Raw genomic sequence first — 18,816 nt, 5'->3', positions numbered from 1 at the left:
CTTGGAGAATGAAGCCCTTCCACTAGGAACTTGTTCTCTCTAACCCTAAGAACAGTTTCCAGTGTTGAAGACTCTTGCTTCTTTCCATCTGCCCACCATCCTGGCCCTTGCTACCATTCAGGACCCTTTCTTGTTTTAGTTTTGCATATTTTTATAGGGCATATCTCTTCCCAATGAGCTGACAAGTTTCCCCTGCCATTCTGAGTGCATCTGTCACTGTCACCATCCAGATTGACTCCTGTGTGGGGTCATTCAGTGTCACTATTCAGATTCCCCTTTGTGGGGTGTATGTGTGTGTGTGTGTCTGTCTGTCTCTCTCTCTGTGTGTGTGTCTGTCTGTCTCTCTCTCTCTCTGTGTCTCTCTGTCTGTCTGTCTCTGTGTGTGTGTGTGTCTGTCTGTCTGTCTCTCTCTGTGTGTGTGTGTGTGAGAGATTCAGTGTCACCATTCAGATCTCCCTTTGTATGTGCATGCATCATGGTATATATAAGTGTGTGTGTGAGAGAGAGAGAGAGAAAGAGAGAGAGACAGAGAGAGAGAGAGAGAGAGAGAGAGAGAGAGAGAGAGGGAGGGAGAGAGAGAAAGATTCAGTGTTACCATTCAGATACCCCTTTGTGCGTGTGTGTGTGTGTGTGTGTGTGTGTGTGTGTGTGTGTGTGATTCAGTGTTACCATTCAGATGCCCCTCTGTGTGTGTAGTGTGTATTGTTCAACGTCACTATTCAGGTCTGTCTGTCTGTGTCTCTGTCTCTCTGTCTGTCTCTGTGTCTCTGTGTCTCTGTGTCTCTCTCTCTGTCTCTCTCTCTGTCTCTCTCTGTCTCTCTCTGTCTCTCTCTGTCTCTCTCTCTCTCTCTCTCTGTGTGTGTGTGTGTGTGTGTGTGTGTGTGTGTGTAACTGGGAGGGAGTATTATGAGAATCTGCTCCATCCTCATACCCTGACACATTCCCATCAAGGAGACCACACCCTCCCAGACTGCCCCTAGCCAGTGGCTGGGGCCAGTGACCTGGAGGCAGGCCAGTCCTAGGAACTTTCCGATCCCCTATCTGCACTGGCCAAAACTTTCTTGCAGCCAGTACACTCTGCTTTTCTTTCCCAGTCCTTCTTCCTTCCCTCCTTCCTTTTCGAAGACCTTTCCCAGTTGCTGCCACTGTGAATCACTCTCCCAGCATAGCATGCTGGCAGCTCTTCTACCCTCCAATGCTCTCCCACCAGCACTGGTAGTGTGCCCTGGCCTTGCACCTCTGCGATCTCTTCACTTCGAGCTAACTCCTCAGTTAGCTAACTCCTCAGTGCAAGTGGTTACCTAATTGTAAAGATGTACATTGGGTTTTCCGGGCATCCTGAAGATCTTATAGCCTGATGTCCATTAGCATTGTGAGGCTACTTGACTCTCAGTGTTTCCTCGTAATCCACCTGTTGAGCTTAGGGGCTTTCTAAAATGTGTTTCTCTGACCCTGATAACTGCCTGTGTAGGTGCCTGGAGCTCCCTAATTTCTAAACTCCTTTCTATAAACAAAGAGATTTGCTATGGGAACATCACTGGTGGCTTGAATAAGAACACCTCATAGGCTCACATATTTAAATACTTAGTCACCAGGAGTAGCATTATTGGAAAGTAGAAGGATTAGGAGGTGTGGCCTTGTTGGAGGAAATGAGTTACTGGGGATGGTCCTTCAGGTTTCGACAGCCCACCCACGCCAAAGCCCAGAATCTCTTTCTACCGATGGCTCAGGAGCTCTCAGCTACTGCTTCAGCATCTGCCTGCATGCTGCCATGGTAATAATGGACTAAACCTCAGAGACTGTAAGCAAGTCCTCAATTAACTGCTTTTTAAAAATGAGAGTTGCCTCGGTCATGGTGTCCCTTCACAGCAATAGAACATTGACTAAGACACATGATGCTGAGAGATACCCAGGTCCTGCATTGCCCACCTCCCCTTCACTTTGGTAACAGATCCCCAACCTGGGTAAAGACTCCGAGAAGTCCTCTGTTTGTCTCTGTGCATCCCCAGAATCACGGTTGACCTCAGAACAATTGTGTAAATGAATGAATGAGAGAAAGAAATGGGGAGTTGGGTGGGTTTTCCTTTGCCAACCATGTCAAGATCCTTAGCAATCCAGGTTCAAACATCAGGGTCCACACACAGGAGTGCTGCATCCGCACCAAGCACCACCCGCCCCCCCCCCCCCGCCCCTGCCCCCCACAACCCACAACAGTGGAAATTCCTGGACCTACAGGATGCGACATTATGACATCCATTCTCAGCCACCTCATTCGCAGAGACCCTTTCCGCCTCACTCCACCCCTCCTTCCAGGAAAGTTACCTAGAAGACACTTGGTGATTGTTGGCCAGCCTAGGGCCTCTCTGCCATCCACGACTTGCAAAGGCAGGGAGGCAACGGATATTTCATTGAGGCCAAGAGGGCACTGTGAAACCGCTGCTCAGGCGGCCATTCTAGCAGTTAGAGGAAAATGAGTTGAGAGCAGACGGGGTTCACAGGAACCTTTCGTGCGCCACCAAGCCTTCTTCGCTTCTCTCACCTTGGCCCCCGGAGGGTTTAAGAACCTAGAGGTTGGAGTGCATTGGAGTGCACTGTGCAACAGCTCAGAGGCTACAGAGTCTGTGACTGAGACTGGAGCTCCTGGCTGTCTGTCAAGCTTCGGAGCCTGGGGGGCGAGGAAAGAGAAGTCGGTGGAGCTGAGCTCTGATGTCTGCCAGGCTGCTCAGGTCTTAGGACTCTGGTGCCTGCGCGGCCGGGGAGGAGCCAGGGGTGGAGACCCTCTAAGAACCTGAAGGTCCCGCCCCCGAGGCGGGGCCTGGAATCCCGCGGGCTCTGCAGCCAAGTTCGACAACTCACGCCTGAGGACCCACAGCCGGTACCCTCATCCTGCCTCGCTGATGCTGCGGGAAAGCCCAGGTGAGCTGCGTTCCGCGGTCCTACCGGACAGACTCACCGGGACAACAGCAGAATGCATCTCTTTCCCCTGGTCTCTTCCCAAGTCCCGCCTTAGCTTTGCTGGGCCGGATTTCCCTTCCCTCTGTCGCCAGCTCCTGAATTTTTCTCCACTTCACTATCTGGGACTTATCTTCTGCCTTTCTCACCTTGTCTCTTCTTTGGTCTCTTTCCTCTCTTTTATTTCCTTGTAGGTTTAATGTTTGTTGGTGGTTCCTCTTGCAGTCCTTTTTTTTTCTTTAAAAAAAAAATTCCACAATTCTGTTTTTTTCTCCTAGACAGACTTTGTGTGTGTGTGTGTGTGTGTGTGTGTGTGTGTGTGTGTGTGTGTGTCTGTACTTCTTGATTTCGTGTCTCCACGCATGCATCCCTATACTCTATTATCCTCAACAGGGTTTGTGCTGAACGCTATGTAAGAACCATGACCCAATCCCAGATGTATTTTCCAGTAGATATCCACAAACATCTGGAAATGTAATTCAATGCCTGTTATGGGAAAAAATCCATAAATGATCAAATTGTGTATCTCCAAGTTTTCAGGGTTAGCAGAAGGTAAATGCCTGGCTTTGATAGGATACTGCGTTCTTTTCTTGACATCATTTTCTTCCCTAATAGGCACAGACAGCGCACCAGGAAAGCCGATCCTTGCAGTAGCATTTAGGGGACAGCTCCAACCATGCGTGCCTTCCACAAGCTGTGCTTGTCAGATTCTGGGGCACAGAGGGGGGTGGTGTTCAGGGCCGGGTTGTAGGAAGACAATGGGAGCCCAGGACTGCTTACCGTTTTGTCTACATTATGTAGGAGGGTAAATGTGAAAATATTTCATGTCACTTTCAAAGATTACCTTAGATCCGTTTTTAAAAGAAGAAACCTAGGAAAGCCAAATTGTCAGGGAGCCAAGTACATCATGTAGATCGAAGCGATTTCTGATGCTTCGTTGAATATTTAGTCTTGGCAAAGACATAACTCCATGTTTAATGGTATTTATATGTCTTTATATCGAAAAGGACATACAAAGCATACACTAAGTTGCTTGTTTTCAAGGATGTTAATTACCAATTAAAGCTTGCAGTCTTGGCTTCTTAGAGAAAAATTTAAATTGACCTTGTAGTTTATTGTGCTGTTTTATGATAATTTAGCCTGTTTAACTTTTTTATTGATGCAGAAAAGGAAGAAGTAAGCCACACAAAACTGAGCAGAAATTGAATCTGGTCAGTGAGGGTCGTAGTGTGATTAGTGGAAGAGTTTTTGATGCTATAATAAAGGATTATGGTCAATTAATAAGAACGTGCTGGGAGCTTTGACTTGGCAGATCGTGTTCTGCACTGGAGAGTTCAATTGTCTTGTAAGTCATCCAACCACTGACTCCAGTGAGTCTGAACTGGTAACGTTGATGGCAAAGGGGGTGCTTTTCAACTGACTTAGAATTCAGAAATCCAGGACTTGGCTAATTATACCATTAAAAAGGCATACAAAGCAGTGTCTTGAGTTTCGATGTTCTGAATTTCATTTTCCTTCATTATGTCGTGTGTCTGTATGAAAATGTCACTGCCCTTCTCTCTTTAGACAATGTTACTGTTTGAATAGAAAAGGGCCTTGTTGAGCAGCCTGGTAGATAAGCTGTGCATTTTATCCTGTGACTGCAACCCTGGGTAGCACATCTGCTTTCTAACAGTACCAGGAACGGGAGTTTCCTTTACTGAGATCTTACACAGACCCCTGTTTAATCCAATTAGAAACATCCTTAAGTGATATCACTATTCCAATTTTACTTATAAGGGAATTAACATCCTGAACATTTGTCTTGGGTCATGCATGTAGTGGGGCTAGGCTGAGACTGTAACTCAAGCTATGTCTTGGAATCTGAACCCTCAGAGCGAATTCAACCCCATATGTCCTAGCTGAAGGGCCACTCCAGACAGCACTACTTGTTGGCCAGTTGATAATGTCTATTGGAGTGCTTTTCCTTACTCTGTCCTGGCCATCTTTAGCCATGGCTAACTCTGAATGCACCCAGGAGAACCTCTGTGAACACTTGTTTTGTCCTCTGTGACATTGGCTCTGTTTCTGCAGATTCCTGGGGACAGAGGGGGTAATGATGTCATCTACCTCTATGTGGGTCCGCATGGCCAAGCTGGGTTAGCACTAGGTCAGGCCTCACTGTAGTCCTCACTGGGAATTGACTGCGTCCTGGGAACGTAGTCAGCTTTGCTGAACACAAAAGGCATTGCTCTAGATAGAGCGCCTTAGCTGGATGTGGGAGCCTCAAGGAATCCCTCATCTCTGCTTCTCCATGAAGGCCTAGAAAGCTCTTAGGTTTTCATTGTTTCCATATCCCAGAGCTAGGAGAGACCTAGAAACCTGTGCACACTCCGCTCACCATCCCTATACAAAAGATGTCAGTGTGTGGTTATACTCAGGAATCTTCCAAAAGAATCTGGGAAGACTCCGGAGACTAGAGACATCAGAAGACTGGATGCACTGTTTTTGTTTGTTTGTTTATGCTTTGTTTTGTCTTAACTTGAGAAGCAAATGCAGGGGACAAGCTAGCAGGGTCCATGGTGTCACTGAACAGAACTAGTTTATGAATTGCAGCTCAGATCCATGAATGGAACAAAGGGGGAAGAAATAAAATAGCCTGGTTATTTGCTCATTCATTAGCAGGCTGTGTGCTACTTCTCGTGAGTTCTCAAGGAATGGGAAGGGGGCCATGAGGTGACTCTGTCCCCTTGTGATGAGAACAACAACAATTTGTCTACAAACTGGGTGCCGAGCCAGGTTCTTCAGCACTGTAGAGATACCAATCTAACTCACATTTATGACAACACAGTGAGGTGGGGTACCCAAATGTCCCCCTTTTGCAGATGGGAAAACAGAGGTCCTAGTGTGGGTAACAGCAGAGAACGTTGGAATCCAGGCCTTCTGTCCCTCTAGCCCGTGCACTTGACTTTGGTGATGTGAATGTGGGATGCCACAGAAGCGGGGACAACCGGCAAAGGCACAGACAGCAAGATTACATGGGAGAAAGTAGCCAGAGCCTCCCAGACGTTGGGAGGACGAGTGGGTGGTTTGTACCCAAGAATGGGTAATAAGACTGGAGAAAAAATTAATTTCCCAGAATATAGTCCTTGCTGTGTTGGCCAATAGCAGCACACTGGTTAGGAGCTCCAATGGCAGAAAAGATGGGCTGTGGTAAGATTTCTACCCTGCTGCTTTGGGGATCCTGGTGTCAGACAGCACTCAGGAGCATGGGATCATCATGTAATCTGAGGTCTGGAACGGTGTGAGGGTGTTGGAGTTTCATGTCTTTTTTCCCAGATAGAAGAACATGGAGTGGTTCTGAGCCATGTTTGTGCGATTCAGAGGTTGTCTTGTGGACACCGTAGTGAAAAGAGCCAAGGTTGGCAAGAGAAGCCCTTTAGTGGAACACGAACAATGGTGGGTCGAGGAGGACCCGTAGAGGCTCAGGACGGAGAGCCCAGGATGAACGGAAGCTATTGAAGGCAGCCGAAGACAACAGAGAGTCTTTTCATAGGAGGTTTGGAGCAAGAAACAACGACTGCACAGACCCATCATTGCCTAGGGCAGCTGGCGTCTGGGGGGGGGAGGGGGGAGGGGGGGGAGGGGGGGGAGGGGGGGAGGGGGGGGGAGGGGGGGAGGGGAGGGCAGTTCCTCTGCCCACATAACAGCTGGGCAGAGACCGATCCACAGGGGCACAGGGAGGTAGAGGCGCAGGTGAGAAGCACCGAGCACCGTGTGGGGTCAGACTTCTGTGTCTGGGATGTGGAACCATTTGGAGATGAGCTCCTGAGAGTGCAGTGGCCCTCTGAGAGGCGTAGGGATCAGGGAGACACAGATGCTGCTGAAGATGGATGAGGTTTAGCCGTCTGACTCTGACCTTGGGCAAGATGCTAGCATCCAAGGAAGGGTTGAGCGTCCATTCGGGGGAGGTAAGCACATGGAGGCAGCGGGGTTTCTGCAGGACTAAGTTTTATTGAGTCTCACGTTAGATTCCATTTTGAGGGAGGGGCTTCCATCGGGCAGTTTTCCTGGAGGGTAAAGGTGGGAACTGGGGCTGAGGGGGACTTTCAAGGGAACCCTGTGCACTTGCACGATTAATCCCAAGAAAGGCTGATGAATAGCCAAGTGCACACAATCACACTTACACACAAATCACACACAGCAAATGTACGTGCTAACACGCGCACACACTCACATAAACACATGCAGAAGTCTCACACGCATGTATACAAGCTCCTCTTCATGTTTTCCTCTACTTAGTCATTAGTTTGCCTTTGTCTGCTCCTTTTCTCCTTATTTCATTTCAGTTCCCCCTTTCCTTCTTTCTCTTCTCCCTGCTTTAAGAACTGGGATGATGGCATGGATGGGGCCCGACGTTACATAGGTCGTCTAATTCTTTATCTGGGATTCTCCAGATTCACAGTGGTGTCAAGGCCATGTGGGGTTGAGCAAGATGGAATGGGGACAGATTGACAATGAATGTAGTTGGGCGGAGAGGCATGATGCACCTCCTGGCTTCTGTGACACTTATGTGAAGTCAAGCGCATGGACTTGTTGGCCTGTGCGCACTTAGACCGCAGATTATCATGGCTGGTATGAAGCAGCTTGGTGAGCAGCTTTCTGTCCCACATGTCCCTGGGAAGAGGGTGGTCACATCTGATGGAAGCCACGGAAAGTTCTGGTTTCTGAAATTAGCTGTCTCTGGTTGGAAGTGCTGTGTGGGCCGTGAAGGTAACCCCATGGAGTCTCTGCAAAGGTGTAGTAAAGGCTGTGAACTCATGGAGTTTCAAGGCAGGATCAATGCAAGACAGGCATCACACTGTCTGAATCCAGCTGACTGGAGAAGTATCCGAGATGAGAGCGAGAGGCAGAAGATGTGTTTTACTGTGCCACGGGAGTGTTTGTATATTTGTATATATGTTTGCACATGTATGTCTGTATAGGTAAGTTCCCAAGAATGAGTGTGTGTTCGTGTGAAAGTATATGTGTGTGTATGCGTGTTCTATGTGCATATGCATGTGTGTGTGTGCATGCATGTGTGTAAAAACATGGCCATGCGAATGTATATGTATGTCTGTGTGAGCTCATGGAATAGAAACTTAGTGGTGGGGATTCAAACGGACATTCTATTATCTGAAAAATGGAGGAGTATTTAACTTCCTCACAAAGCTGATGCTGGTTTAAGTTCTCTGGGGACTTCTGAAAGAAATGGGTTGGTGGGGGTGTTTGTGCTGTGTGCTCCCTGCACAGGGAGGCAGAAGGCAGCAAGATGATGTGGTTGCCCCACAAGCCCCAGAGTGCCAGTAAGAAGCCTGGCCACTTCCGGGTCACTCCGGCGTAGGGTGGGTCACTCCGGCATAGGGCAAGCTTTTGTCTCGATGAAAACTGTAGAGTGCAGCTCCAGTCAGCATTGTGGTTCTGCCAGTATTCTGCAAGGAGATGGCTAGGTTCCTTTCTTAGTTTTAAAACCAGATGACTAGGCCGATGGAGATCAGGCAGTGTTCAAGCCTTGCTCCACCATCCCTGCAGAGAGCTTCATCTTCAGTGTGCCTCCCTCACAGAATGTTGTTCCTTCTACACCATGGCCCCTCCAGGGCATGGACAGAAGCCAGTTCACATGTAGATGCTCAGGGGTTTGGTACAAGTAGACAGTTGACATGGGTAGAGGAGGAAGGAGTGGGTTTAGTTGTGGAGCGAGTGGGTCTGGTGAGTGGAGACCAGGGAGACTGGAGCTCTAGGCAGAAACAAGGCCAGGTGGAGAGTGGACTGTGCTCAGTGTGATGTAAAGGCCCGAGAGCCCCCAGCCACCCTGCCAAGTGTTCCTCCAGCCCTCTGGCCACTTGTGCCTATAGACGTTCCTGTCCCTCAGTACCTGAAGTGACCTAGCATACCTGACAACAAGAATTAAAATCAGCACGCCAACCAGCAGGGAAAACTCAGCCCGGGTGAAAACATGTTAGGATGACCCAAGAAGGCAAGCTGGCGGGTGGTGCCGTTTACCCTGCTAATACGGAAGTGGCACCCAATGCTCACACATGTAGGGATGGCGCCGAGCCGCTGGTGCCACTGGATGGAAGCCTCCGTATGTGTGTTTGCTCACACGTGTGCACACGTGAGCGTGTGTTGTGTTGACATTCTCCCTGAAAGAGTCCTGGAGGCACAGTCCCCAAGAGCTGGGTGGGGCTGTCATTTCTAGAACAGTCACAGTACTTAGGGTACAAGCAGCAAACATCAGCTGTGGCCAACACAGCAGAGAAGGAACTGATTAGATTATGGGGCAGGGTAGGTCCCGCCATCAGAGGGGCTGGCTGGAGACATGAACTGGAGAGAGACAGGAACTAAGTAGAAGTGTAGAACCCCAGTAATAGAAGCATATTAGACTTGGCTGTGAGGCAAGACACTGGATTGCAGGCTGTCAAACATCGGCTCTATTGTCTGGCTTAGGAACCTTTTGGTCCTCACAGCACTTCCCGAGGGCTTGCCGTATGCCTCGCCTGGGTGCCCTCTGGGGGCTATGGATTGCAGACACTGGCACAGGCCCTGTCTCCTGGGCCTGAGAGATCAGCAGGCTAGGAGAAGTGACATTCATCCAGCCCAGGGAAACCTGTACCCAGAGTCACAGCTGGACAATGTGATGACTAAGGTAGAGGAGGGCAGATGCTGACGGAAGCCATTCCTTTGCTTGATGAACAATCTCCTGAGGCATCCTCAGGTCTGCACGCTAGGGGACATCTGCAGTTTTCAAAGAAAATGGCGGTGAGTTATAGTCTCCACTGGGAGCCAAAGCCACTTCCAAGTCCCAGTTTAGTGATGAGCTCCCACAGTGTGGGAAGAACATTCATAGGATCCTGCAGTAGGATCGATCCCTCAGGAGTCTACAGCTTTTGTCCTGTGCTTCTGCTCCCTGCTGTGGCTGCCTGGTTACTGTAGGCACTTGTAACTGTGACCCTTCTGAAACTTTCCTTTTGTGAATCAGAGAGTAGCCAGATCCAGGCGAGGTCAAAGCAGGGCCTCTCGGAAAAAGCCCTGAAGCTTCCCCACAACAAAAAGCTACCCTTATTTCCCCTACCCCTGGCGTGGATGTCAAACCCCTAACTCCTAGGGGGGACTTGGGAAATGCTCCCTATCGGGGACCAGAGTGGGAGAAAAGTGCATGAAACTCAGCAGCTGAGGCCACTGCGTGGTGTCAGCCAGCGCAGGGTCTACAGTGAAAAGCAGATCATGTATGCAGGCTTGGAAGGGAGTAGGGAAAATCTGGGACAAGGAATCTAAGATTGGTGCAGAGGGATCACGCGGAAGCAGGCAGGAGATGTGGAGAAATGTTAGTTTAGGAGACAGGGAAGAGAAAGAATGCTATAAGGAGCTGAGCTCATGAACGCAGGAACCTTCCACACCATCACCGCCTGGTGCTGTGGCTCCTTAGTCTTTGAACACCGAGGCAGAGCCTGACGGAGATGCTGGAGACGGTGCACAGCTTCCTCCCCGCAGGGCCAGCTTGTTGCTGGGTGTCCAGGATCTCCTGTTTTCTGCCTCAGATCAGATCAGGCTCCCTTTCCTATTCCTCCAGCCGCTGCGGTTTCGAGCCAGGCCTGGTTAATCACAGTAGCTGTTTTCTGTGGCTTCCCTGCCTTTTCCTGAATGGGGTCATGGCATATTATTCTGATGCCATTGCTCCAAGGGTCTTCCTGGCAGGCACTGGTCTCTACCTGCTACTGGGGTCTATCTGAGCCACTCATCTTTTCTCTCCTTCTCTTTGGGACGACACCGTTCCCACTTCACAAACATCAACGTAAGGCTAGAGAAAGTGGGCTTCTCTGGTGCTGGTCTATACGGGACACTGAATGATCAGTGCCTGCCTCACTGTCTGTTATTTTTCCTTCCTGCAGAGATCAGCGGTCAAGTGCATCCAGTCCAGGCTTCACTGGGGACTTTCCTATCTCATAGCTCCTCCTGGGGGTAGGGACCAGCTCTTTGGAACCCCAAAGCCCTGTAGACTAATGGCTGCTGGAACATCCACCTTGCTTAGCCTGTCAGACCCTACTGATCACATGGCTGAGGGCAAACGAGCTTCTCTGAGGCCTTCAGTTGAAAAGCGATGGAAACTCATGGAACCCAAGCAGACCCAGCCGGGGATGCTCGAGAAAATGACCCTTGTGGACTCTGATGCTGCTGCTGCAGGAAAGGAGGGTCAAGATGCAGCCTACACAGACCTGAGCCTGTCAGCAGCACCAGACAAGCCTCAACCAGACAGGCCTCTGGCCTGCAAGGCGTGCACAGAGCAAAGGCAGAACACCTTCACAGAGCTGCCATGCCTCCAGGAGAGGCCAGGGGACATCCGGGCCCAGACAAGGAAGTCGGAGAACCCAGAAGGCCAGCTTGGCACTCAGCAGCTGCCCGTGAGTCTCCTCAGAGCCTCAGGTGATGGCACAGCGTGCTCGGTATGGCCAGGCACAGCCCGGAGCGAGCAGAAAAGTGCTTTCAGAAAGCCAGCCAAGCGCCCAGCGGAGAAACCTAAGTGCTCCCCCATGCTTCTGGCTGGCGGAAGTGCAGACGACTCGTGGGAGCTCTCAGGACTCATCACCACTGTGGACATCCCATATTGGGCGCATCTGTCAACTTTCAAATTCATGGGTGATTTCTGGAAATTGCACACATTGTCACAGAACATTCTACTCTGCAATGCGTTCCAGGGGGCTCCTACGCCATGGCTGGAGCACACCCAGGTGCAAGCACTCACATCCTCGGCATCTTCTGCCACAGCCTCTCGGGCTCTCCTGCCGCCCACGCTCTCCTCCCTGGGCTTGTCTACTCAGAACTGGTGTGCCAAGTGCAACCTAGCCTTTCGCCTGACAGCTGACCTGGTCTTCCATATGCGGTCCCATCACAAAAGGGAGCATGTGGGCCCCGATCCACATTCTAAGAAACGAAGAGAGGAAGTTCTCACTTGCCCCGTTTGCCACGAGGACTTCCGGGAGCGCCACCATCTTTCCAGGCATATGACTTCACATAGTTAGCAGGTGGCAACGGAGAAAACTGATGTCCATGGTTTCCAGTAGGAAGTGGTAAGGCACAGGTGACTCCTGGCCTGTGCTAAGAAGGTTGTCATAGATGTCTCCAAGATGTTCCTTTTGCTTTCCAGAGAGGAACAACTCAGTTATAATTCGTCACATATCCCAGTCCTTGTGTTTTCCTGGAAAAATCATGCATTAAAATGATAAGCTTCACTCACAGGATGGTAGGACCCATGGCTCAGGGAACAGGGCTGCTCCTGACTCTGTCCCTGGTACTCTGCAAGGAAGCACGTAAGCATGACACCCTCGGCTTTGCTGGCAAGCAGGCCTGCGTTCAACTTGGGCTTCCACCTTGGACATGCTCCTTCCACTTGGTGACCCTCCGTTTTCTTGTTTTGAAAGTGGTGTGATCGCAGGATGTCATCGGAGTACTGAGGAAGGTGTTTGGATAGTGGCCCGCTTGCTCCCCGTGCAGTGTGAGCAGTAATCGTACGGATCATTGCTTGCACTAGCCAGCTACTTTATTCCCGAAATCTCAGGGGTGAACAAACATCGTGTTTCTCTGCAATAAGACTGGAGGTAGCGTGGCTTGGTGGACTCCGCTCAGGCTGCGTTGAAATCTAGGCCCTTTTGCTGCTGGGTCATTATGCTGGATATAGCAAAGTCAGAGTGCAAAATGCCCAGAAAATGGGTCCCAAAAGCAAGTTTCCCTGGGCCAACATAAATCCAGGCCTAAAGTGGCCGAGTGGACAAGTGGTCTGGCTGAAACCATAACAAGGGAGTGGGGGCTAGTAACTCCACCCCCGTTCTCTGGGTCTTCACACCGTGATTGCGTGAGAAGAGAGGAACAGAACACGTCACTTATTCTGCATGACCTCCAGGTGCCACCCTTCCTTGAGGTTCTGAGTAGGGCAGGAAAGAGCAACTGGAGAACACTCAGAATGAGGTGCCCAGGAAGTACTTCGTACCCTATCATCTACCCCCGCAACGCTGCAGGACATAGACAGTGAGTTGTCATCCTACTGCAGAGGAATTTAAACTTGGAAATGTTAATGACTTTCCCAATGCCACTTAGTCAGGAGCACTGGCAGAAGAACAAAATCCCATGAACCCCCAGATCTGAGCTCATGTCTTGTTCTGCATGTCTGCTTAGCTAGCACGGTCACGGAGCATACTGAGGAACTTAGAGGCTGGTCTCCTTACGTTCAGTTTCAACTTAACCTTGCTACTTTGCATGATGCACACATGCTCATGCATGTGCATGTGCTCGCACACACACACACACACACACACACACACACACACACACACCACTCTTCTCTTGAGCACTTTCCTCCATCCTGTATGTTAAATAGCCTATCAATCTATTCTGTATCACTGTAGCTCTCCTCACGGGAATGAAAGGGAGTTTTGGCGTAGTTCCATCATCTAGAACAACGCAGACATACAGTATCTGTTGAAAGAAAGAATAAACGTATAAGTTAATGAATGAATGATCTGCCTGACTCTGGCTTTGCTCCTGCCAACTCTTGAGTTGACTTTGGGGAACAGGAGGTGGCCATCTGTGAAAAGCACATGCACGCTTACCTCGGGCTCATGCATTGGCCTGCGAGTTCTAGGCCGTCTCTTGGAAAGGGGACCAGTCCTGTCGCAGCATACAGGAGATGCTTAGAATTGATGTTGACACAACTTGGCTTGCAGCCGGATTTGCAAGTTCAAAGATGTTTAAGAGCTCGAAACTTAGAACTTGCTAGTGACACAGTCCCTCAGAGTAAGCATGCTGGGCTGCCAGGCATCCCCTGGAAGTCCCGCCCCCTCTCATGTCTTCCTGCTTTGTGTCACTTGCTCCTCCTGGAGAGAAGCCATTAAGCCACGACTTCCCAAGTTATCTCTTTCATAAAGAAATAGTCCAGATATCTTCAGGTCTCAAAATTCATGGGAAAACTCTAAAGTGGGCCTTTGGGAGGTTGGATTAATGTCTTTATGGGTTCCAGAGGGCCAGCTCCCCACTTTCTCTCTGAGGACACAGCTAAAAGGAGCAATCTCTGAACTAGAAAATGGCCCTCATGAAAGATTACATCTGCTGACATATGTTCTCTTTGCGATCCAGAACCGTGAGCAATAAATTCCTGTCATTTGTAAGTCACCTGGTCTAGGGTATTGTGTTATAGCACCTGTGTGGTCAGGCAGCCACCCACCACAACTCAGTTACGGCTTCTAGGGGGGTAGGATGACTCAGTAGTTAACGGTGCTTGCCGATCTTCCAGAGGACCCACCTCGGGTTACCACAACTGCCTGTAATTCCAGCTCCAGGGAGTCGATGCCCTGCCCTCTTGTGGCCTCGGGGAGCACCTGCAGACATGTGACACAACCATTCCCACTACACATACACAAAAATAATTCTTGGGAAAATTAGGGCATCTAAGAAGTCCTCAGGGGCAGGGGCTACGGCTTAGTAGTAGAGCGTTTGCCTGGCATGCCTGAGACCCAAGGTTCAACCTCCAGAATTACGCAAAAGGAAAGAGAATTTGAAAATGAGGCTGAAGGAAAGCATTCTGAGATCAGAGCAACTTACTAGACAAGGTCTTTACAACAACTCACACCCCGACCATGCAGTGCTAAATCCAGGCCGTCCTTGAAGTTTTCTTTTTAGTATTGTCTTTAGCTTGGAAACAATTAAAAACCATGCAGTGCCAGGTCCTAATTCTGAACTTGTTACAGAATCCTGGAGCTTTAGGTGAGGGGTCCTAAATGTAAACGACAGTATAATTAGAAAAACAAAGGCAGGTGAAGGAGCCAGGGCACAGACATGGTGGTGGCACATGTTGGCCACAGGCTTGTCATGAACTTGGGCAGGTCGCCTGGGGAAAGCCTTCTAGAATACGGACTATGAGGGGGTGCAGAAGGCCAGGAATTAGTGTCATTGTCAACTAACTCAGCTGCTGTTTAAACACAGACAGGCAGACAGGTGCAGGCTTTGAGCTGCTGCATTGGCCAGGAGTCAGGCCTGGCCCTCGGAACCTCACTCGTGGCCTCTGTCCCCATGGGTTCTGGAAGAGAACTGCTACTCAGGACGAACGTGTGAGAAGGAAGCCCAACTCCGGCCAGGCCAGGGCCTCCTTTCATCCCCTTGGGAGGGATGGCGCCCCCTAGAGGCATCTGTAAGCCATTTATCCAGACAGATTTCACACATCCTCACCATGTTCACAGTTTTTATTTTTTTTGTTTTTGTTTTTGTTGTTTTTTTGTAAGTCACGAGATAGGTCTAAAGGTCATGGAGTATATAAGTTATGTATCCAGTAGGCCACTCCCCCTCTTAGGAGAGAGTGTTGGAAATCAGTTTTGTGTGAGGGATGGGAAGGAAAGGATTTTACCTCTTTGATCCATCTGCGTTTCTCAGGGCTGGAGGCAGGGGAGCTCTGGTGTCTGTCTGGTCCTCTTGTTATGCTACACTCTCAGATTAGTGGATCAGCATCAAAGCCCAGCCAAGGTCTGTAGGTCAGCAGGCAGCAGCTAAATCCCCTAGGAACCAGCTAGGTGGTAGACAAAATGCCCTCCTGTGGGGACTTGAGGAAGAGCTTCCAGGCCCAGGATTTAATGCACCTCATTTCCTTTTGTTGTAGTCTGGCAATGTGGGTGGCCCTGAGCATAGAAGGGTGAATGAGACAAGAGATGGATCAGGGGTATCTCTGCGATTTTGGCCTATCCTCAAGACAGGGGCTCTGTGAGGACCCCCATGTTCTCTCTTCACCTTCCTTGTTTAATGGGGAGGTGATCCCTGATGTCTCCTGCTGGAGGGAGTCAGTCCATACTCCAGCACCTGGGCACAGAACCCCAGCCTACACTGCCAGGTCTAACATGGCCTTGTTAGGGATAGAATGACATGGTTCCTGTCCCTGGAACAGGGCCAGCAGGCATGGGCCTCCACAAATGTCATAGGTGTTAGGCTTGTTTGTATAATATGGTACATACTTTTGAGTTCCTACTTAAAGGAATGTCCTCCCTGTTAATGTTAATGCTCTGTGAGAATCAGAGACAGCACGAGTTATGGAGATGAAGGTGCGGCTAATGTCTCAGCAAAATGGTAAACGCTGGGACCTTAAGGCTGTGGGAAAAACTCTAAAATCATGGGTTCAAAAATAAATAATTCTCAACTATGCAAAAGTAAAGGATGCAATATGAACTGTATGGGGAGCTCACCAATCTAAAGGAACAGAAGAAACTATACTAGGAGACAGCTTGTCAGAAAGATGCTAAGGAAGGAGAGGGAGAGATTTAGGGAGTGGTGATTGAAGGAGATCCCACCCAGCTAAGTTCCTTGGTTTGTTTGTTTATGCTTACAAAGGCAGACAGATTCCTGAGTTCAGGGTTGGCCTGGGGCAGAGCAAGGTTAGACCCAGATATGGTAATTTCAGGGCAGGGTCCCATCTGGGCAGCATATCATCTGTGCTATCAGAGTCAGGAAGATTTCTGAATTCTTTTGCAGTGTGTGTGTGTGTGTGTGTGTGTGTGTGTGTGTGTGTGTGTGTGTGTGTGTATGTTTGCTGTCCTAAGAATCATAGGACTGGTTCACCAGATGCCAATCCACAGGATAATCACATGAAACCTGGAGTAAATGACTGGATTGATCTGTGAAATAAAAGACTGGGCTTATGATCTGCAGGAGATGAGTTACCCAGACACATTTTTAGAATAGCAAGGGAGAACTGTCTCAAGCAGAACGAGAGAGAGAGAGAGAGAGAGAGAGAGAGAGAGAGAGAGAGAGAGCGAGAGCGCAGTCTGGAAAGCTGTCTTGAGCAGGACACAGGCCTCCACCCTGACCCACGATCTGACTTTGAGTCGACTGTTTTCGCCCCTCCCAGGCTCCCCACGCAGAACCCCTAAGCTGAGGCTGGTCCTTGACGATACACATCCTCTATCTTGCCCACCCTGGCTCTGTGGGACAGCCTCTGACCAAGGCAGACCATGCCAGCTCCCTAACCCTGCTCTTCATATCACTGGGGCCTTCTCTGAAGCTCCTTGTTCTGCACCTGCCCCAGGAAGAGAGACAAACACACAGAAGGTGGTGGGCATAGCAGGCTCTGCATTCTGTGTTTGTAGCCAAAGGCCTCCAATTTGGCTGCCCAAAGTGTAGTCTGGGCTTTGATAGAAAGTAACAGGAGTCTCTTAGCCTTGCCTTGCCCCAGAGTCAGTTTGCTGTCCTTCCAGGGCTCTTATAATCCACTAACTGTGCAGGTGGTGAGAGACCTGGACCATTAGAATCATCTGGGCCCTCAGGGGGGCGTTTCAGCACCCTGGACAAAGGTCAAGGGAGTTGTCCCAACCTCTTCTGTTTGGTCTTAGGACACAGCTAGTCTACAGGAGTGGGATAGGTAAGTCTGTCTCATGAGAGGAATGTTATTAGAGAACAGTGCTTTCAATGATGATCGATCAGTCTCTTACAGCCCATAGATGAGCAAAAGGCTGGAGAGAATGTGCAGGCACCAAGCTGGGGCCTCTAGCCAAGGGCAAGCATGATAGATGCTGTCAATAGCAGTAATGTTAAATATTAACTCATCAGATTCTGATGTCTGTGTGATAGAGGGGCCCGGGCAAGAGAGGGTGCTATCTTGGGTGTCTGTGAGTAATATATAGGTGAGTCCAAGATGATAAGTTGGGGACAGGAGCTGCTTTGGGTCAGGTAGAGCCTTAGAGTATAGTGGTAACAAATTGGGTCATGGACACAGAGTTTCTAGGACGGTGTGTGTGTGTGTGTGTGTGTGTGTGTGTGTGTGTGTGTGTGTGTGTTGCTTCCTTTTGTCTCTTTTATTCATTCTAGTCTTGTCTCCAAGCAGGTCCTGTCAGGAGCTCACGTGCAGGAAGGCTGGCTTGTTTTGCTCTGCAGAGAATATTAATCTCTTTCAAGTTCAATTTCCCTTCCCAGGCCCAGGCGGAGACCCAGGGGATGCTTCTGACTGCAGTGGAAACATTGGGATTTTCAGGCAGACAGATTTGGGTTCAGGTCCCACCTCTCCCCTCACCAGTGGCTCCAGGCTGCACTATTCTCTGACAGAAAACAGTCTGGCTGATGGAGGTGGGAAGGGGTTTCTGGGAGGAGCCTGGGCTGCTCCTCAGAAGAGCAGCCCAAGGGATCTGGATACCTGGGAGAAAAAATTAGTGTCTTAGTCAGGACCAGGGCTGAAGTCATCCTGGAGCTGTCTCCTGAGGATGCTGTTGGCAGTCTGTGACCGCCCACCCTGCATCTGAAAGGATGCTGATGCCTAGGCTCTCTGGTCACATGGTCCAGACTGAGTCTTTACCTAGGGTTCCTCTAACCAACTATAATGTCTCCCCACGACCAGGGAGCTGGGTTTCTTTTTTTTTTTTTTTCTCTTTTTTTTCGGGGCTGGGGACCCACGACCAGGGCTTCCTAGGCAAGCGCTCTACCACTGAGCCAAATCCCCAACCCCTGGGAGCTGGGTTTCTAAGACATCAGTTTTGAAGTAGAAAAAGAATGACAACGCATGTTGGCTGGACCTAGGATTAACTGTGTTTTTTCACGGATGTTGTATCTACCTTCCTCAGGGAGACTGAGGCCCAGAGAGTGAAGTACGTTGCCTGGAACCTCACAGATAAGAGGGGGCTGGACTGTCTTCCTACTCAGGCAGGCTGACTCTAGAGCTAGGCTCACTGTTTCTTAGGAACTCTCTCCCATAAGCAGCCCAGCTGGGAGTGAATCTCCACAGAGCACAGGTGCTCGGTGTGTGGCCCCAGGCAGGTTTCCAAGCTCCCTGCACCTCAGTGGCCTCCTGCGTGAAGAAGGGTAACGTTGGCTTGTGCGAGAACACAGAAT

The 18,816-nt window shown here is 49.8% G+C and overlaps 1 protein-coding gene across 1 annotated transcript; it reads left to right on the top strand.

Annotated features, from left to right (window-relative positions):
* The first annotated feature begins 2,837 nt into the window (after positions 1–2,837).
* On the top strand, positions 2,838–12,100 carry Znf488 (zinc finger protein 488). The gene is made up of 2 exons (XM_032918924.1): positions 2,838–2,916; positions 10,860–12,100. The coding sequence occupies exon 2, from the start codon at positions 10,971–10,973 to the stop codon at positions 11,985–11,987; it is 1,017 nt and encodes a 338-aa protein (XP_032774815.1). The 5' UTR covers positions 2,838–2,916; positions 10,860–10,970; the 3' UTR covers positions 11,988–12,100.
* The last annotated feature ends 6,716 nt before the right edge of the window (positions 12,101–18,816 follow it).

This window comes from Rattus rattus, chromosome 13 (assembly GCF_011064425.1).
Source record: "Rattus rattus isolate New Zealand chromosome 13, Rrattus_CSIRO_v1, whole genome shotgun sequence".
NCBI lineage: Eukaryota > Metazoa > Chordata > Mammalia > Rodentia > Muridae > Rattus > Rattus rattus.
This window is presented reverse-complemented; position numbering and strand designations above follow the sequence as displayed.